Genomic DNA, 21,157 nt, shown 5'->3' on the forward strand with positions numbered 1-21,157 from the left:
GCAGCTGGACCAGCAAAACAGATCATTGCTGTCAATGGGCTGTCGGAAGAACTCACAGCCTGGTTAGCTCTGTAGAAGCCAGCGTCTTATATCAATATATTTCAGTTCATAGCTCAGCACTGTGTAAGTCATTTGTAGTCAATTTTTATTGAATTGAAACAAATTATCAATCTAGTCTCTCTGGAAATTGCCTTAACGCACAAGGTAGCAGAAGGGATACAGCCAGAGGGATACAGATACTCAGTTCCGAGGAAGGTGAAACCTTGAAACTCCAAATATGAGTGAAGACTTCACCTATGAGATAGAGAGTATGGCCATGCATGGCTTTGTCTTGCTGCAGAAGCTTCGTAGACCAGTAGTTATTATCGGCTGTCAGCATCGTAACCACAGCACCGGCCGTGCTGGCAGCGAAGCCAGGCAAAGTTAGGGATCATTACTTTCCACAGCGAAAACTTTTACAGGCTACTTCTATATCCTCCTGGAAACACTCAACTGTTGTGCAATCATCAGAAGCATCTTTCCACCTACACACCCGTAGAAGCATTTTGAACATCAGTTAAAATACATGATACTTGAGGTAGTGTGATATGTATTTTTACGTGGTAGTTTTTAAAATAGTATATATATATATTTTTTTTTTCTATAGTACGCGGGCCTCTCACTGCTGTGGCCTCTGCCGTTGCGGAGCACAGGCTCCGGACGCGCAGGCTCAGCGGCCATGGCTCACGGGCCCAGCCGCTCCGCGGCATGTGGGATCTTCCCGGACCGGGGCACGAACCCGTGTCCCCTGCATCGGCAGGCGGACTCTCAACCACTGCGCCACCAGGGAAGCCCTAAAATAGTATATTTTATGCAGTAATCACAGGAGCAATTTTTTCCTCTCTACTTTTTTTTTCTTTTTAACATTTAGAATATTTTTTTGCATCTTTATTGGATCTCTCTCTTCTTTTCCTACCCTTTATAATTTTTCTGATGCCCAATAGTGATCACAGCAATCCATTCACCATTTTCTTTTCTCTAGGAAATGAATCAGGCTGAAAATCTATGAGCCTGTGATAACAATTACTCATTGATAGCTTAACGCTTAGGAAGAAGACTAGGTTTGGGTTTTTTTTTTTTACATCTTTATTGGAGTATAATTGCTCTACAATGGTGTGTTAGTTTCTGAATTATAACAAAGTGAATCAGATATACATATACATATGTCCCCATATCTCTTCCCTCTTGCGTCTCCCTCCCTCCCACCCTCCCTATCCCGCCCCTCCAGGCGGTCACAAAGCACTGAGCTGATCTCCTTATGCTATGCGGCTGCTTCCCACTAGCTATCTACCTTACGTTTGGTAGTGTATATATGTCCATGCCTCTCTCGAGACTTAGTTGGAACCCCAAAGTAGAGACTGGTTAATGAAAGAGAGTCTCCTCCCTCACCCAAACTGTAGCACCTGGTGTAGATCTGCTAGTGCTTGGGGCTGGCAAATGAGACACTGTCTAGAACTGGGGATTCCTGACATTTACCTCTTAGGTGCACCCTGTGAAGGGGTGGGAGAATTTGATTGCCAGGTTCCAATCTTTTCTCTTAGAACGAGAGCCTGGCAAGACGTGCAGAGAACAATACTGCACTCTTGTGGTCAGAGGGAGAATTGGACATGAAGACGCGTTTTTATTTTCCTGACTGATGCTGTCAGTAACTCCCAGAGCAATCTACTGCTACCAAAGTGAAGGAAACAAGTAATACAATTTACGGGATAAAATCCAGGCCCAAATAATCCTGGTTTTGTCTGACTTGTCTGGGTCATGTCTACTGCCTGGTCTGATTCAGCCTTTGGGACAGTGAGTCGTGTATCCATTTTATTCATAATTCAGATTTTCTAATGGCCAATTCAAGATGTTTCTATCTCCATTAAGTATGTATGTAGCTTTTCATCAGTTAAATGAGGAAACAATGTCTCCTGTCCACCCGATGGGCTTACGATGAGGATCAAGTACAAGTATATGAAAACAGTTTAAAAGTATAAAGCTCTGAACAAACATTATTATGGAGGAAAATACATGTTTATCTGTTATCATTGAAAACAATTCTCTAATTCAGTCCTGTGTTTTAGAATTTTCACCTATAGTTACAACATAATAATGAAAAAATATATGTATATGTACACACACAAGTAATAAAAAAAATTATATTCTATGCAATTACCTCCCTTCTAGACCTACTGATGAAAGTTTCTCCAGGAAGAAAATTCTTTATTGGTGATTTTTTTTTAATTTTTAAAATTTTTAAAATTTATATATTTTTGGCTGCGTTGGGTCTTCGTTGCTGCGCGCGGGCTTTCTCTAGTTCCGGCGAGCGGGGGCTACTCTTCGCTGCAGTGCGCAGGTTTGTCATTGCGGTGGCTTCTCTTGTTGCGGAGCACAGGCTCTAGGCACATGGGCTTCAGTAGTTGTGACACATGGGCTCAGTAGTTGTGGCTCGCGGGGTCTAGAGCGCAGGCTCAGTAGCTGTGGCGCACGGGCTTAGTTGCTCCGTGGCATGTGGGACCTTCCAGGCCAGGGGTCGAACCCGTGTCCCCTGCATTGGCAGGCGGATTCTTAACCACTGCGCCACCAGGGAAGCCCCTTTATTGGTGATTTTAAACTTTGAAAGATATACGTCCTTACTCTTTTATGATTCACCCAAAGGGATTTTCTTTAAGGACTGTATAACCCACATTTTCAGAGCATCCTCACAGTATGGTGCAACCATTATTATAAGCACGCACATACTCGGTATGGAAGGAAATGGACAGTGGAGAGAGTTAGCCCTAAGACAGTGACATAGTTTCCTACTAAGTATCACCACCAGCTGATCTTTCTTTAAATCACTTCCAGGTTATTAAAATACAAGGAAGAGAATGATCATAAATAACAGCTTGGATTGCTGAATTTTTCACTACAGTAGGGTTAAAAATTGGGTGGTGACACTTAGGTTAAAATTATTTAACGTGGTAATTTTTTTTTTTTTTTTTTTTTTGCCTTCAGTGGAAAAATATTCTCAGTAAAATCTCACATTCAGAAACAAAACAAGAGGAAACCTATTCTCCTATGCTGTGCTGGGAAGATGGAATATGAAGGAACATTTCCAACCAGGAAAACAATGACTTAAAGTAACTTGGGGTGGGTTCCTTTATAGTATGATCCTCGAGATATTGAAGGTCAGTCATGTCAGGCAGATGTTCACAACTATTTTACTTCATGCTTATTTGAAAGTTCAAACTAACAGCCAAAGAGGTCAAAGCGATGCTGAGACAACCAAGAAAGAAGCAGCTGTTAATGTGCAAGTGGAATTAATTTTCACTGTGCAGGGCTCAGCCCACCCAGCCCTGCCCAGGTGGAACCTTAAATACCAAGGAATGAGGACATTGGTGTGCCAGCGTTTAAGTGCCAAACTGGGGGATTTTCTACGGCATCATTTTTTCATCCCCTTCTATAGTCTGATACTTTCTCTCTTCACCAGCCTGATTCTTTTTTTTTTTTGCGGTACGCGGGCCTCTCACTGTTGTGGCCTCTCCCGTTGCGGAGCACAGGCTCCGGACGCGCAGGCTCAGCGGCCATGGCTCACGGGCCCAGCCGCTCCGCGGCATGTGGGATCCTCCCGGACCGGGGCACGAACCCGCATCCCCTGCATCGGCAGGCGGACTCTCAACCACTGCGCCACCAGGGAAGCCCACCAGCTTGATTCTTTAGTCAGTAAAGAAAAGGGAAATTTTTCAGACGCTGAAATATTTTTCTCTATTTTTAGAATAAAATGTTTGTGCCTTTACTGTAAATTTTATATAGTTCAAAAGTTACTCTTCAGCGTGTATTGCCATGAAGTTGAATTTTTTTTAAGTATAAACCAGATTATTTATTATTTATTTATTTATTTTTGGCTGTGTTGGGTCTTCGTTTCTGTGCGAGGGCTTTCTCCAGTTGCGGCGAGCGGGGGGCCACTCTTCATCGCGGTGCGCGGGCCTCTCACTGTCATGGCCTCTCCCGTTGCGGAGCACAGGCTCAGTAGTTGTGGCTCACGGGCTTAGTTGCTCCACGGCATGTGGGATCTTCCCAGACCAGGGCTCGACCCCGTGTCCCCTGCATTGGCAGGCAGATTCTTAACCACTGCGCCACCAGGGAAGCCCGCGAGTTGAATATTTTAGAGTACGTCCTACAGCTTCCCGAGCACACAGACTCACGCACATCGGCTGTGCTTTTCTTGCTCTGTATTGTTCTGCTCTGGAACTTGTGGCCTGTGTGTTTTTGTGTGTATACTGTGCACGGCTTTCAGAAATGCTATGCAGATGCCAGTGGAGACCGAGCAACGGGGCTGAGTCTGGAGGCCTCCAGACAGGCTCTGCCGATGGCTCACCCACTTCATGAGACCCCCTGGGCAGCCTAGCTTCCCGTCCGGCCTCCTGTTCCTGTCCTTGTCTGTGTCACCAGCTTCTGATCTTGGGCTTGTCCACGGACTAATGGATCACTGTGCTCACACGCCTGGGAGTTGACATCTTCTGCTCTGCTAATATTCTGACTACTGGTGGCCTAGGGCCCATGCTCTCACTCGGGCATCTGACTCTGGCCAGCCTCTGTGTGGCTCCATTGGTCCTGTCTTGGCACTGACATATCATACTGGGCTGAAAGGGGCCCCAAAAGGAGAGCTTTGACAACTGCATAGCATCACTTTTCTTTTCAGAGCAATACTGCCATCTCCTCCCAGTGGCCTGGGAAACCGTTAGCCAGACACCCAACCACTTGGGGTACAACAAATCTAGAGGTTCAGAAGAATATAGAGGGCAAGCGTGAATGATAGCCTCCTAGATATGGGTTTCAAACTTCTGTTTTTTTAGAAAAAAATACTGATTTTAATCATATACAATCTACTAGATTCTCTTTTCCTCGTCTGGTCGACCTAGAACCTGACGACCTTGCAGAAGTGCTGAGCTCAGTCACAGCTGAGCGTGACTAGGATGGGTTTGACCCACTAGACCTCAAGAAGAGAATTCTGATCCGGGCTAACCCTGGAGTAAGAATAAGAGTAAGAATTCCATTTCCTTATTTGTGAATGAGGAATGGAAGGAACACTGTTCTGTGTCTGTCTCCTCACCGTTTCTGTCTGGAAAACCCTTGCTCAAAATTTCAGAAATAACTCAGATAATTACACGTCGTCGGTGCCCATAAGTCCTACTTACTCAGGTCTGTGTTCCCACCGTGTTTGGTTCCACTCCTATTATGGTCTTCACCCCTCGGCTTCATAACGCTTGTTTATGTGCCTTTGCTCCGTCTGGATTGTGAGTAACTGCAGGGCAAAGACTGTGCCTTATTCCTTTTGTATCCTCAGCTCTTTACATGGTGATGTGCAAATAGTAGACGCTTAATAAATGCTCGGTGGGGATTCCCTGGTGGCGCAGTGGCTGAGAGTCCGCCTGCCGATGCAGGGGATGCGGGTTCGTGCCCCGGTCCGGGAAGATCCCACATGCCGCAGAGCGGCTGGGCCCGTGAGCCATGGCCGCTGAGCCTGCGCGTCCGGAGCCTGTGCTCCGCAACGGGAGAGGCCACAACAGTGAGAGGCCCGTGTACAGCAAGGAAAATAAAAATAAAAAATAAATAAATTAATTAAAAATAAATAAATGCTCGGTGAATTAACAGATGTTTCACATCGGAAGCTTTTAGCAGTGCAGGTGCTTTGATCTCTTGCCAGGGAGAGAAGCACACTCCAGACCCCAGGGCTGGCTCTCTAAACAGAAACAGAGAATTCTGCTTCCACTTAGGATGTGGAGAGCTTCAAGACGTTGTCTCCCCCCCACTTCAGCCGTGAGAAGAGGCCAATCTACAAAATCATTAACATTTGGGGGCACATCGGAAAGCAACCGAATGGACTCAATTCTGAAGAGTGACAAACCCATTGAGGGGAATGGGTGGCAAGACTCACCTTGACAGAGCACGGGAGGAGGATGGAGCCGCCATAAAAGCAAGTTGGAAGAAAACAGCTAAAATTTTCACAAATTCTTAAAGCCCAAGGACAGGCTAGAGAGATAATTTGGAATGTCTGGGAGCCTGAGCCACAGGGAGCAAGTGCCCTCACATCTTTTCTCCACTTGTCCTCCCCTGTGGGCGTGTGAGAAGGATGGGGGTGCAGAGCAGGAAGCAGGCCCTGACACCATGATCTGCTTCTGAGGGAGCAGCAGAGGCAGATCTGCTGCCCTTGGGGAGGGGCCAGAAGATGCTCAGGGGCAGGGTCCTGCACTGGGCACAAAAGGAAGGAATGTACTTTTTATGGCTGAGTAATATTCCATGTTTTCTTTATCCATTCATCGGTTGATGGGCTCTTGGGTTGCTTCCTATCTTGGTTACTGTGAATAATGCTGCAGTGAACGTTGGGGTGCAGGCATCTTTTCAAACTAGTGTTTTTGTTTTCTTTGAATAGATACCCGGGAGTGGAATCGCTGGATCATATGGTAGTTCTATTTTTAGTTTTTTGAGGAACCTCCATACTGTTTTCCATAGGGGCTGTATCAGTTTACATTCCTACCAAGAGTGCACGAGGGTTCCCTTTTCTCCACATCCTTGTCAACACTTGATATTATCTTTCTGATGATATCCATTCTAACAAGTGTGAGGGGGTATCTCATTGTAGTTTTGATTTGCGTTTCCCTGGTGATGAGTGATTTTGAGCCCCTTCTCATGCACCTGTCGGCCATCTGTATCTCATCTTTGGAAAAAAAGTCTGTTCAGGTCCTCTGCCCATTTTTTATTTGGTTTTTTTGGGAGTTTTTTTTTTTGACATTGAGTTGTAAATCTTACCATTTGCAGCAACATGAATGGACCCAGAGATACGCTAAGTGAAATAAGTCACACAGAGAAAAACAAATGCTGTATGATTTCACTCACATGTGGGATCAAAAAGACAAGACAAATAAATGCACAGACCTATAGATACAGAGAACAAATGGGTGGTTGCCAGAGGGGAGGATACGGCTGGGGCGATGGACGAAATAGGTGAAGGGGTTAACAGGTTCAAACTTCCAACTGTAACATAATTAAGTCATGGGGATGTAATGTACAGCACAGAGAAAATAGTCTGTAATATTGGAACAACTTTGCGTGGCGACAGATGGTAACTAGAATTATTGTGGTGAGCACTGCATAATGTTATAAAACTATCAAATCACTATGTTGTATACCTGAAACTAATATAATATTGTGTGTTAATTATAACTCAATTTAAGAAAGGAAAGGAATTACCTTGGGGTCATTACCTTGGGGTAGTTTCCATGGGGAAAGGGGCAGGGGTGTCTCTCGTGCCAAGGCTGTCAGAAGCTTTGCCATCAGGAGCAGCAGCTGAGAGAAGCAACACAGCACAGGTGTGTCCCTGTGTTAATCTTGCTGCCACCACCTGCCTCTCAGTATCCACAATGTGGAGATCGGACAAAGAGCTTCTGGCCAAGCGATCTGGATGCATCTAATGCTTCTGCCCCCAGACTGGCTGCAGAGCCCCTCTCCTCACTGCCTGGCGTTGCTCCTTGCTTCCATGGGACCACAGTCAGGCCTTAGCTACGAGGGAGTCTGGGGAGTGTCATTTGAATTTTTTCTTTTTTGGCTTTTCTGCTCCTGCAGTTCAAAGAGGCATTGTAGCTAGAGTTCAGGAAGGGATTCTGTAAGTAGGTTGGAATAGGAGTCAGAAGAGCCAGTCCATAATATGTACTGCCCCTACCATCCAACTAGATGGATTTCCATCGCGCTGTTTATTTCCTCAAAACGGAATGAAACGCTCATGGCTGTTTGTTGATTTTTATTTGCCCCATGCCTCCCTCTACCTCATTCATTTGTAATTTCCACTCATGCAGGGACCCTGTCCCCCTTGTCCTTCAGTGGATGCTCAACTATAAACCACAGTGCCTACCATATAGCGGGCCCTCAGTAAATACTGGAGAAAAGTCAGCAGACCCTTTGAGAATTAGATAAAAGCAAGCGATGGCCCTTTCCACGGAAAAATACTTATAGGCACGACATTTACATTCCACTTTCTGAGATTCCCCAGGAAGAAAGTATAGTGAGGAGATGAAAATGAGGTGTGCCCTTATTACTTTGCTATAAATGTAGCGATTTTGCTCTTAGAATGATTACATTGAATGTGACACCAAGAGTAGAAAGGCCAGAGTAGAAATGTTTCAGGCCTCGGTGCAGGTGGGAGAGGCCAACGTGTCACTGGCAGGTCACTGCCCTAAAAGTGCAGGCCAGCAGCTAACACCATGTTTGGAAAAGCCTGACTGCCGGCAGAAACTGCAGTGTATCTCCATCTGGCATTGACACAAATTCCTGGAACCCGGGCCAGCTCGTTTTTCAGGCTGATTGGCTGGCAACAGAAAAGGAAGAAAAAGAAGTCTTAGGTCTCAGGGTGCATTTTTTTCCTTCCCCTTCTGCAGCTTAAAGGAGGCTCAAAGCCTAAGAAGGGATTCGCAGTCCTTGAATAATAGCCAGAAAAGGAGATTAATAAGAAACGAAGGTGTGTGAGTTTCAGAGCACTGGGGGATTTTCCTGAGTTTTAGTATTAGAAGAATTTAGGGCTCTGCCTGGCATGCAACTTCCTAGTTCTACTGGTATCGCCCACCACGTAGCTCAGGAGCCCCCATTTGCCTTCCCTTTTCTTTCACCAGAAAGGAGCTGAAGTCGAGGTCAGTCACAGTGTCACAGTAGGGTGGTCTCCCAGCCCCGCCCGGGAGGGGTTAGGGCAGGGACCCTGGCCCAGGCTGTCACCTCAGGCTGCTGGTGGGAGAATAGAGAGGAGGGGTGCTTTGCTCCATCTGGCTACCCAGGGGCAGGGGGGAAAGTTCTGGTGCCTTTGAGAAACCTGGACTTGGCCCAGAGACATACTCCTTTCAAGTGATGAATTTGTCAGACTTCCATATTTCAAAGGAGAGTCAGCAGTGAACAAGCAAACAAGTGTTTGGCAAGTTAATCAAATGGTTCCAAACTCCTTGATAACAATTGGCTTTCTGCATCAGTTCTCTTTTTCCAATGGGGATTCTTCTTTATGATCTGCCCTCCTAAAGCTGTGTCATTTGGCCAATTTATCAACCCTTATAGACTCGTTTTTCTCCATATGAAATATGGCAACATTCTTGAAAAGAAAGTTCTTCATCCTCATCTCCCTTCATATGAGGCATGGTTCAAAATGAGTATGATGTTTTCTGAAATGTATTTTCTGAGCTACTTCCTTTCAGACATCGTCTCCATTTCTGGTAAATCTCAATGGCTGGGCACCCCAGCCTTTGGGGTGGTAGGTTTCAGTGCTTCAGGGGTAACGTGGGTTCCTGCTTGCAACAATATGCTCTAACAGTGGAATTGGGATTTTGTTGCTGTGGGCTGCAAGACAATAAGAGCAAAGGCTAGACTTTGGGGAGAAGAGAATGAGAAAGAAAACAGAGTGAGCCGTAGAGAGCGAGAGAGACGAGGAGATGGAGACAGACGAAGAAAGCTGGGAAAAGAGAGAGAATGAATTTCATGAATCTCTTAAGTATGTAAAGATGCTGGGCTCACAGAGCTTCTGTCCTGATGGTAGAGAAGTTACCTTGTGCCAAGCAAGGCGTGGTCAGGAGACCTCTCCCGCTTTACTAGGAGGATGTGGTGGGCGCAGGGAGTTTTGAGGGGAGGGAGCGAACAGCTGTGTCTCTCCCCTTGGTGTTGGGAGAGGGTGATAAGAAGAAGAGAGACGCGATCTGGGAAACTGAGCCTCGACTGAAGGGGGATTTTAAATTAAAAAGTCAGGTTGAACTAAATCTGGATTCACCATCCTGTCCCATCATTACCACCCCCAGCAGACTGACACTCCTGAGTGAGATGTATCCGTTATAGAGAAACTGAGAAGCCACATTTTCTTTAGCCACCTGAGTGCAATGTGGATAATTTTGCTGCCCAGTGACACAGTTCAGCTTAGCCAGTGACTGCATGTCTACTTTGTTGATGAAGAGTCCTGTGAGAGGCAAAAGGAGACCATGAAATGATATCCGAAATCATCTTGATGATCAAGTCCTTTCTTTTTACTACAAGGCACTGAGGCAGAAAACTTAAAAAAAAAAAAAAAAGGAAAATTGGGCACATCAGTTTCTTCCTAACCCATAATCCCCCACAGAAGGGCAAAGTTTTCATCCATCTGAACTCCAGTCAAGCCCAGGTCAGGTCAGTTCAACATCTTGAGTTAATTTCAGCCATGATGGGTGTTGAAATTAATTTCCAGGCCCAAGATGCAGCCACTCCTGCCCGGGTGACACATCAGTAAACCAAGACGTAGATCACTTTTGTGTCCCTGTAGATGCTCCTCTTGACCAGAAACGCAGTCTATGCAGGCGGCCAACTCCCAAAAGCCAAGGTGACTCTGGGCTCTCTACTTACTTCCTATTCCTTACTCATTTTCTGTTTTCTCTTCCATATTCCTTATTCTTTAACCTATAAAAGCATCCTGCCTTCCGCCACATTTTACAGTTCTGTGGACGCTTGGGAACAGAGACTTCCCGTTTCATGAAGTGTTAAAGTTTGTTTCTATTACCTAAATTGTCTTCCTTAATCATTTTTAGCGTCTAAAAGAACTTTACTTCGGAAGAGCAGCTCATCAACTTTTGTTTCTATTTTTTGAGAATCCCCAGATTTATATTAACCAGTAGAACAATCAGCCCTCATCTCATAACTGACTTCTTTGCTGTGACTTGCAGACTGCTGTAAAGACTAGAAGATACTCAAGAAAACAAGAGCAGGAAACCCAAAAAGGCGACTAACGCACTCTGGGGGAAATTAAACCAACTGCCTAAAGCCGATTCTAGTACCCTCCAAAGAACATAAATATGTGGTGAAGAAAGCAGAGGAAATTGTCTGTACTTGAAACAGGCAAAAGCCAACCAACCAACCAAACAAACAAACCCCAAACCTATCATTTCTTTTAAATAAAAGTTAGTTCATTCATTAAAACCGTACCTATGTGCATGAAGATTGCTACGTGCATATGTTGGGCTGCACCCTGCAGGCCTGCAAGCTCTGTACTTGCCCAGCTCAAGACCGAAGAAAGAGTCCAGAGTCACTGACAGAGGCATGAATGGTTCACTAGATGCGGGGGTAGGGATGGGGTTAGGGAGGTTACCAGTGATAGAGGGAATTGACAACTGAAACCAGCAGAGGAGCACAGCCCTCACTGCCCCTTGGATAAACTATCATAGTGGAGGTAGCTCTGATCCAAAGATTAGAGCAGTCGCTAGCTGGGGTCGGGGGCAAGTATGTAGGCAGCTACTTAGGCTCTATGAGTAAGAGGGAAGGTCAGTCAAGTGAATAGGGTGTAGGTGAGGCAGGGACTGGTCGGGCAGGGGATGTACAGGGAGCAAGAGAGCAGCCATCTTGAGTGGCCTGACCAGACAACCTACAAGTGTTATTATTTATTCAGTGTACACATTATTTTTTTTTTAAGAGTCTGGGGATATTTTTAAGATTTTTTTTTTTTTTGGATGTGGACCATTTTTTTTTCTTTACGTCTTTATTGAATTTGTTACAATATTGCTTCTGTTTTATGTTTTGGTTTTTTGGCCATGAGGCATGTGTGATCTTAGCTCCCCGACCAGGGTTCGAACCCACAACCTCTGCATTAGAAGATGAAGTCTTAACCGCGGGACCGCCAGGGAAGTCCCCATAATGCTTGATTCACATATAGATTCTCAGTCCCCTGCTGTAGCATTGTGGTTCATCCCATTCTCACTTCCCGCCCCGCCCCCCAGAAGTAGGGAAATACTTCTAAAGATTTATGATGATTCTTAAAAAAAAAAAACACACACACACACAACATTTCTGGCTATTTTCCTAATTAACATCTAAACGTATACCCATTTACATTATTACAAGTAGAATTAAATTGTTATGACACACTTTACGGTGTGAAAAAAAAACGTTATTTTTACACATATCAACATTTTGATAAATAATTCTTAAATATACAATTACCTATCAAGAACTTGGTCATTCTTAGTTTTAAATATAAAGAAGTAATATGGGGACTTTCCTGGTGGCGCAGTGGTTAAGAATCCACCCGCCAATTCAGGGGACATGGGTTCGATCCCTGGTCCCTGGTCCGGAAAGATCCCACAGGCCGTGGAGCAACTAAGCCCGTGTGCCACAACTACTGAGCCCACGTGCCAGGGCCCGTGCTCCACAACAAGAGAAACCACCGCAATGAGAAGCCTGCTCACCGCAACGAAGAGTAGCCCCTGCTCGCCGCAACTAGAGAAAGTCCGTGCGTAACAACAAAGACCCAACACGGCCAAAAATATAAATAATTAAATTTATAAAATAAAAAAAAAGAAGTAAATATGCTTTTGTACATACTCGATGACTATTTTAATGGACTGGCACATGATGGGAGAAACTTTTCTCCCGACATTTAATGTAAATAGTGGGAAACAGGTAGAGAAATTATTTCTCTACATTGCAGACCATCAGTTATCTGTTGGTAAAGGCTGGGTGGAGGTGACCAGCAGACTCAACTCTGTAATGTTTTTATTTGCATCTAAGACTGTTGACCCATGGACTATCCTCTGAAGAATTAAAGCCACTTCATTTCCTATGTTTCCCTGATACTCCCCAACGATCCAAGTTACCAGTTCAGTTTTATTTTTACAAACTCACTACTCAGATTCAAATTTCATTTGCAAGCTGAGATGAATCCAAATCTGCCATTTCAATAAGTATCGCAGTTAATCTATTTTAGTGAGCAGAAATGTAAGGCATGTAAGCCAAAGATAAATGTGGAAAACAAAATACAGAAACACTAGCAATTAACATGACACAGCAGGGAAGCAATGGGAGAGCAACAGGAAAGATTACACGAATGAATTAATTTGAAAGAGAGGAATTTGAATGAGGGCCCTACATTCAATTACTGGCAAAGGATGATTAAATGATCAGGACAAGAAAATAGAATGGGAGGTAGGGGGTCGGGTGGGGAGAGAACCGGAAAGTAAGTAAGTGTTCGAGGTGGGAGAGGTCAAGGGAGCTAGTCCTTCATCCACTGAGAAATTCCTTCATTGACTGAACAAGTGCTTATTTAGAATAAAGTTTGTAGAAGGTTATGTGAGAGATGAAATACAGGAAACAGAAGGGAGGAAGAACAAAGGGATACACTGGTCTTGACCAAGAGTTATGGGCTCTTTAAATTGGGAAAGTGAGGGTAGAATAATCTGATTCAATTCGTCTGTCACAGGAGGGAACTAATGAAAAGCTGTGTTCTTCTAGGCAAGGATGTAGATAAGAGAGATGAAGTTGTAGAAAAAGGGAGCAATGTCCAGGGAAGGCTGGGAAAAAATGGGAGGCAGCGACACCTGTGATACAGACAGGCAGGCTCACTGCTGAGCTTGACCCAGTGAAGGGGAAGGGAAGGATGCTGAAGACAGAGCTTGGCCACAAGCACAACATACCAGCCTTCCAGAATTTAGAAGAGAAGCAGCCCAGCATGTGGATGTAAAGCTAATGTAGACATCAGTCCCTGGAGTTTCCATAGACATGGGAATATCGGCCCTATGCACGTTTCACTTACACCTGGACAACCAGTGGGAAAGCCCTCTCTTTTTTCTACCACTGCAAGGGAGCCCAAATCTCCATGCTGCTGCAGGTCCAAACAAGGAAAACAAGAAAACAGAGAAGAGGAAAGAGGGCAACAAAGAGCAAACTCAAGGGTCTAAGTACTCTAATCTCTGAGTAGCCTATTCAGTCACTGAATTTTAAAAAGAAATTTAATGTTGCCAGTGTTTAGAATTTTCACGTAAATGAAAAAAAAAAAAATTGATCTCTTTGCTCCATCTAGCGTTGCAGCTTGAAATGACATGCTCCTCGCCGCCTCTCACAACCCGAAGGAACTGCAGTGATTCACAACCACAGAACCGGAAGTTGAATGAGGGACACGGTCGGATGAGCGTCTTCTGTTGCGTAACCCTGAGAAGTGCTCCAAAGCAGATCGTGCATTCCACGCACCAGGTGAGTTTTCTCCTTGGTATCCAAGGATATCCCCAAATCTGAGGCAAGGCAGTAACTGTGATCCAATTACTGACTTGGAAGTTCAGATATCGGACACGACTCTAGCTCCCAGTGCAATGAGAATAAACATAGCCTACAGGTTAACTTGAACATCAGCAACTACATCGTAGACTATAGAGAATTATGTGTAATTCTAAAAGGAAGGAAGAAAGGGAGGAGATAGGGCATATCATACCTATGTATATAACCATATTTGGTAAAAACAAATGAATACATTGAGTAAAATACAGAGTCATAAGGCTATTTAATTGTAATAAGCATATTGCTAAAAAGTATTAAATAGGAAAGTAAAATTATCACCGAGATGCTAATAATAGTAATGACCATTCATTGAATATTTACTATATGCCAGACGTGTACATACACTATTTTATTTAATGCTTACAATAGTCCTCTAAAGTAGGCATCACTGGGCTTCCCTGGTAGCGCAGTGGTTGAGAGTCCGCCTGCCGATGCAGGGGACGCGGGTTCGTGCCCCGGTCCAGGAAGATCCCACATGCCGCAGAGTGGCTGGGCCCGTGAGCCATGGCCGCTGAGCCTGCGCGTCCGGAGCCTGTGCTCCACAGCGGCAGAGGCCACAAGAGTGAGAGGCCCGCGTACGGCCAAAAAAAAAAAAAAAACAGGACCTTCAAGGATTGAGACTTATTATGTAAGACCTAATTGGTGAATGGGTGATTGTCCCCACTGCTTCTACATTTTTAAAAAATGTTCTTAAACCTGGAAAGAATAAACGATGCCTCACGGTGGGTTACTACAACCTTAACGCTGTAGTCCATCTATGCAGTCTCCCATACCGAGTACCCAATATTATTAAATTACTAATTCCATCCATCCCATCAACAACCAAGGAACACTTCCTATTATAGATGTGGCTGCCGTGTTCTACTCAGCACCTATTTCAAGTCTCTCAGCTGTAGTCTGCCTTCATCTCCAGAGGGACGCTGTGCACGTTTTCCTGGCCACCAATGGGGTACCTCCATAGTTTGACCACCATGTACCATCTTTGAGGACAAGACCTTACTTGCATCCATCTTTCCCCAGGAGCACAAGTATGACATTACATTGATGACAACCTCCTCAGAAGAGATTCATTTGACATGCTCTTCAGGGCATACAAGTCCACAAGTCCAATATCTTGTAGTAGTTTTTGGGTTCTGGAATCAGCATATTCCTTTTTTACCGATTTTACTCAGTCTCATGCCTATTAGCACACCTCAGATGAAGCCACTCCAACAGAAGTCTCTAGAATCTGTTCAAATTAAAGTCAACCAGCCTTCCTGTTCGTGCCCTCAGAGACTCCTTCACTGTAGTGGCTTTAGCAATCTCTTCCCGTGCTTCCTGGAATCTCTAGACCACATATGATGGCCAAGAAACTGCCCTTCTTGGCCCCGTGCTGTAGGTCATTAGAGCAAAAATTGTTGGCCATGTACCGGGTTCCCCTGTAAATAGGATTTGTCACAGACTCTGAGCCTATGACCCTCCATACTCAGCTTCCCATTACATCTTGGTTCAGAATCCCACAGGCTCAACTTGGATACCAAGACCTCTTTAATACAGGTTTGGATGGAGCCATACCTGGGCTCTCTGGCATATTCTACCTGCAGGGGAAGTGGCGTCACCCCTCCTCTGTCCTTTGCCAGATACCATGGTGTGGAGGAGGCCACCATTCCCCCAGACCCCTTGGTTACTTGGGGAGTCCCTTGGGATTAAATGAGTGAATAGCAATGGGAGTTTTTATGTTGTACAGGTGGAACTGCCACCATCATATGGGATGGAGCTCAGTTGAATGTGGGTGCTTTCCATCTCAACCAGGATGTCCCCCCGTAATGGATGGGACCCAAGCGTCAGCACAGTTGGCCAAGATTCAGGCAGTAATCTTAGCACAGTATACCCTGGTCAGCAAGTGGTTCCATCTGCACATTTTTACAAACTCCTGGGTCACTGCCTAAGTTGTACCTTTCAGAGCAGAGAACTCTTGGCTCCTAGATACCAAAACTATGAGTCAAAGTCACGTCTCTCTCCATATACAAGATCACAGCATAAGGCCTTACCAGGACACTCCTTACCTCCTTCAGTGCTCCAGACATTACTGGTCATAACCAAAGCACTCATTTCACTTCTCAAAACAAAGTGTTGTGCTATGATGCCTTCTGTAAAGGGCACTGAACGGAACTTACAGGCCCCTCCTAACAGGTTAAACTGAGAAGACTAATGGGCTCCTCAAGAACTTCTGTTTAAGTTACAGAATTACAAATAAACCATTAAATAGGTCTCCACCCTTCCCTAGGCCTTAATCTCTCTTAACTCAAAGCCCCTCGGTTGACTCACATTTCACGCTAACTTTAAAAAACTTTCCCGTCACCCTTTCCTGTATTTAAAGGACGATGTGTCTCTCCTCCAAGTATACAGACTTATATATGAGGCCCTTTAATAATGTTTCACCCTATTTTTACAGATTTTCTATCCTGCTCCCAGCCCATGTGGGCTGAGGCCAGATCAAGGGTGCATACTCTCCTGGGATCCATTATACCGTAGATTGTTCCCTGGGCCAAGACACCTGTCCATCTGATATAAGAGCCACTAGAGCCTAAACTAAAACCTTCCTCTATATTCAGGTTATAAGAGGTAGATCATTAATCTGGCTCTCCCTGTGATCCTCGCTAGGAAATTAAAATCAGTCTTCCAGGGCCAGGCCCTCAATAGAGTGAACTACCCAGAAGGGAGATAGGAAACTCCACTTAGTAAATGAAAATCACTTTCAGAGATAATAATGGAATCCACATCATATCCATAATAATACAAATAGAAAAACCCTCTTTGGTAAGAACATTTGCCAGGGGAAATCCACCAGGCAACAGAAGACTGTCGAGTGCAGCTGCACACCATCCGGTTGGCTGTTGGTCTTGTAACAACTGGTCTCAGAGTTTTCATTAGTTTGCGATCTGGAGGCGTAAGCCTTCCAAGTAAGCCCTTGTTTCAACCATACATGATGAATTCTGATGGCCCCTTGCCATCCAGTTCAGCCCAAAGACCTCACTAGCTTGCCCATCACCAACCGAACTGACAACGGAGGCAGAGGGCACCTCGTCTTTGGCTACATTAGAGCACCTGCCAACACACGAATGCTGAAGCTCCAGCATCAGACAAGGATACTGCAGTTGCCGAACACCTGACACCCTGTTGACCACATGCATCCAAATCAGGCCGTTGGATTTAAGTCCTATTTGCAGTAAAGTCTCTCATCATCTGTCTGGGCAAAACCTTGGATTATTGGGAGCTTTTAGATCCAGCCACCCTTAATTAGGATAGTAATCGTGCAATTGCCAGTTGGGTTCCGAAGCTTTGGTCCAATTACAAAAGATCACCAATACTGGCATCACTTTTGCTAGCTGTGATGCACCCAGAGAGCCCCCTTGATTTAAAAGATATCTACAAGCTCCCAGGCCCAACATTGCCTTCAGATTCTATGAGGAGCTCAACCTTGTTATGATACCATATGGTCACAAAGACATGACCTACATCAACCCAAGTGGGTGTCCATGTGGGAAGGATATCCTGGTCCCACATCCAAGACAGCATTGCCCTGGCCCAGGAGCCTGCTGCTAAAAATAACATTGCTCTCTACGACAGATATAACTTCATCCCGGGCTCTCAGATCATTGCCATGGCTAAGGTGCCCACAAATTGGACATGGGACATGGATTGCTTTCTTCCTCTGATACTAGGGATCCTATTACAGTTCCTGAGCTCACTGTCTGCTCACTGCATGATCCTCGTACACACCTTGCTCGCTGCCAAAACCCCTACACTCCCATGCCTAAAGGGAAAACTTATCAAGGTTACTACTAACTGTGCCATTCTAAATATAAATGAAAATTATTAGTCCAACCCTCGACTTCCTGGGGAGAGGTCTCCCACTTTCCAGTGCCTTCTCTTACTCCCTCCCCCAGCTTTCCACCACGACCCCCCACTCTGCATTCTGAACACCCCTTCCCTTTGGTTATAAACAAATACATTAACCTTTACATATACCTTCCTAAATGATTAATTTATACCTTCCAGCAATGTAACTGCCAGACCTCCCACCTTGACCAAAGAAATACACCAAGATATTATTGTCACAAAAATTACAACTCATATTTTAACACACTCTTTAACTCCACCAAGATATTTTTAGAGACTCCAGAAATTGCAGTTCTGTTTTCTTGGCTGATACCATATAAATGAGGAACTTGCTGATGGGCTGGCCACCAAGACTCTTTGTACTTCTTTTCTTTTTTTTTCTTTTATTTTTGTTAACATCTTTATTGGAGTATAATTGCTTTACAATGTTGTGTTAGTTGCTGCTGTATAACAAAGTGAATCAGCTATATATATATACATGTATCCCCATATCTCCTCCCTCTTGCGTCTCCCTCCCTCCCACCCTCCCTATCCCAGCCCTCTAGGTGGTCACAAAGCACTGAGCTGATCTCCCTGTGCTATGCGGCTGCTTCCCACTAGCTATCTATTTTGGTAGTATAAGTCCATGCCACTCTATCTCTTCATCCCAGCTTACACTTCCCCCTCCCAGTATCCTCAAGTCCATTCTCTACATTTACATCTTTATTGCTGTCCTGCCCCTAGGTTCTTCATAACCATTTTTCTTTAGATTCCATATATATGTGTTAACATACAGTATTTGTTTTTCTCTTTCTGTCTTACTTCACTCTGTATGACAGACTCTAGGTCCATCCACCTCACTACAAGTAACTCAATTTCGTTTCTTTTTACGGCTGAGTAATATTCCATTATATATATGTGCCACATCTTCTTTATCCATTCATCTGTCGATGGACACTTGGGTTGCTTCCATGTCCTGGCTATTGTAAATAGAGCTGCAATGAACATTGTGGTACATGACTCTTTTTGAATGATGGTTTTCTCAGGGTATATGCCCAGTAGTGGGATTGCTGGGTCGTATGGTAGTCCTATTTTTAGTTTTTTAAGGAACCTCCATACTGTTCTCCATAGTGGCTATATCAATTTACATTCCCACCAACAGTGCAAGAGAGTCCCCTTTTCTCCACACCCTCTGCAGCATTTATTGTTTGTAGATTTTTTGATGATGGCCATTCTGACTGGTGTGAGGGCATATCTCATTGTAGTTTTGAGTTGCATTTCTCTAATGATTAGTGATGTTGAGCATCCTTTCATGTGTTTGTTGGCACTCTGTATATCTTCTTTGGAGAAATGTCTATTTAGGTCTTCTGCCCATTTTTCGATTGGGTTGTTTGGTTTTTTTGATATTGAGCTGCATGAGCTGCTTGTAAATTTTGGAGATTAGTCCTTTGCCAGTTGCTTCATTTGCAAATATTTTCTCCCATTCTGAGGGTTGTCTTTTCGTCTTGTTTATGGTTTCCTTTGCTGTGCAAAAGCTTTTAAGTTTCATTAGGTCCCATTTGTTTATTTTTGTTTCTATTTCCATTTCTCTAGGAGGTGGGTCAAAAAGGATCTTGCTGTGATTTATGCCATAGAGTGTTCTGCCTATGTTTTCCTCTAAGACGTTTTTTGTTTTTTGTTTTTTTTTTCTGGTACGCGGGCCTCTCACTCTTGTGGCCTCTCCCGTTGTGGAGCACCGGCTCCAGACGCGCAGGCTCAGCGGCCATGGCTCATGGGCCTAGCTGCCCTGCGGCATGTGGGATCTTCCCGGACCGGGGCACGAACCTGTGTCCCCTGCATCAGCAGGCAGACTCTCAACCACTGTACCACCAGGGAAGCCGTCCTCTAAGAGTTTTATAGTGTCTGGCCTTACATTTAGTTCTTTAATCCATTTGGAGTTTATTTTTGTGTATGGTGTTAGGGAGTGTTCTAATTTCATTCTTTTACATGTAGCTGTCCAATTTTCCCAGCACCACTTACTGAAGAGGCTGTCTTTTCTCCATTGTATATTCTTGCCTCCTTTATCAAAAATAAGGTGACCATATGTGCGTGGATTTAGCTCTGGGCTTTCTATCCTGTTCCATTGATCTATATTTCTGTTTTTGTGCCAGTACCATATTGTCTTGATTACTGTAGCATTGCAGTATAGTCTGAAGTCCGGGACCCTGATTCCTCCAGCTCTGTTTTTCTTTCTCAAGGTTGCTTTGGCTCTTCGGGGTCTTTTGTGTTTCCATACAATTTGTGAAATTTTTGTTCTAGTTCTGTGAAAAATGCCATTGGTAGTTTGATAGGAATTGCATTGAATCTGTAGATTGCTTTGGGTAGTATAGTCATTTTCATGATGTTGATTCTTCCAATCCAAGAACATGGTATATCTCTCCATCTGTTTGTATCACCTTTAATTTCTTTCATCAGTGTATTATAGCTTTATGCATACAGGTCTTTTGTCTCCTTAGGTAGGTTTATTCCTAGGTATTTTATTCTTTTTGTTGCAATAGTGAATGGGAATGTTTCCTTAATTTCTCTTTCGGATTTTTCATCATCAGTGTATAGGAATGCAAGAGATTTCTGTGCATTAATTTTGTATCCTGCTACTTTACCAAATTCATTGATTAGTTCTAGTAGTTTTCTGGTAGAGTCTTTAGGATTCTCTATGTATAGTATCATGTCATCTGCAAACAGTGACAGCTTTTCTTCTTCTTTTCTGATTTGTATTCCTTTTATTTCTTTTTCTTCTCTGATTGCTGTGGGTAAAACTTCCCAAACTATGTTGAATAATAATGGTGAGAGTGGGCAACCTTGTCTTGTTCCTGATCTTAGTGGAAATGGTTTCAGTTGTTCACCACTGAGAACGATGTTGGCTGTGGGTTTGTCATATATGGCCCTTATTATGTTGAGGTAAGTTCCCTCTGTGCCTACTGTCTGGAGGGTTTTTATTATAAATGGGTATTGAATTTTGTGGAAAGCTTTTTCTGCATCTATTGAGATGATCATATGGTTTTTCTCCTTCAACTTGTTAACATGGTGTATCATATCAATTGATTTGCGTACATTGAAGAATCCTTGCATTCCTGGGATAAACCCCACTTGATCATGGTGTATGATCCTTTTAATGAGCTGCTGGATTCTGTTCACTAGTATTTTGTTGAGGATTTTTGCATCTATG

General features: G+C 44.2%; 1 protein-coding gene across 1 annotated transcript in view; it reads left to right on the plus strand.

The window, feature by feature from the left end:
* Nucleotides 1–21,157, plus strand: part of TLR3 (toll like receptor 3) — a 366,722-nt gene that overhangs the window by 330,140 nt on the left and 15,425 nt on the right. The window contains exon 5 of the mRNA XM_030831266.2: nucleotides 13,841–14,010. Coding sequence (XP_030687126.2) covers nucleotides 13,855–14,010 — 156 coding nt within the window. The 5' untranslated portion in view covers nucleotides 13,841–13,854. The remainder of the gene's footprint in view (nucleotides 1–13,840; nucleotides 14,011–21,157) is intronic.

Source organism: Globicephala melas, chromosome 21 (assembly GCF_963455315.2).
Source record: "Globicephala melas chromosome 21, mGloMel1.2, whole genome shotgun sequence".
Classification (NCBI taxonomy): Eukaryota; Metazoa; Chordata; class Mammalia; order Artiodactyla; family Delphinidae; genus Globicephala; species Globicephala melas.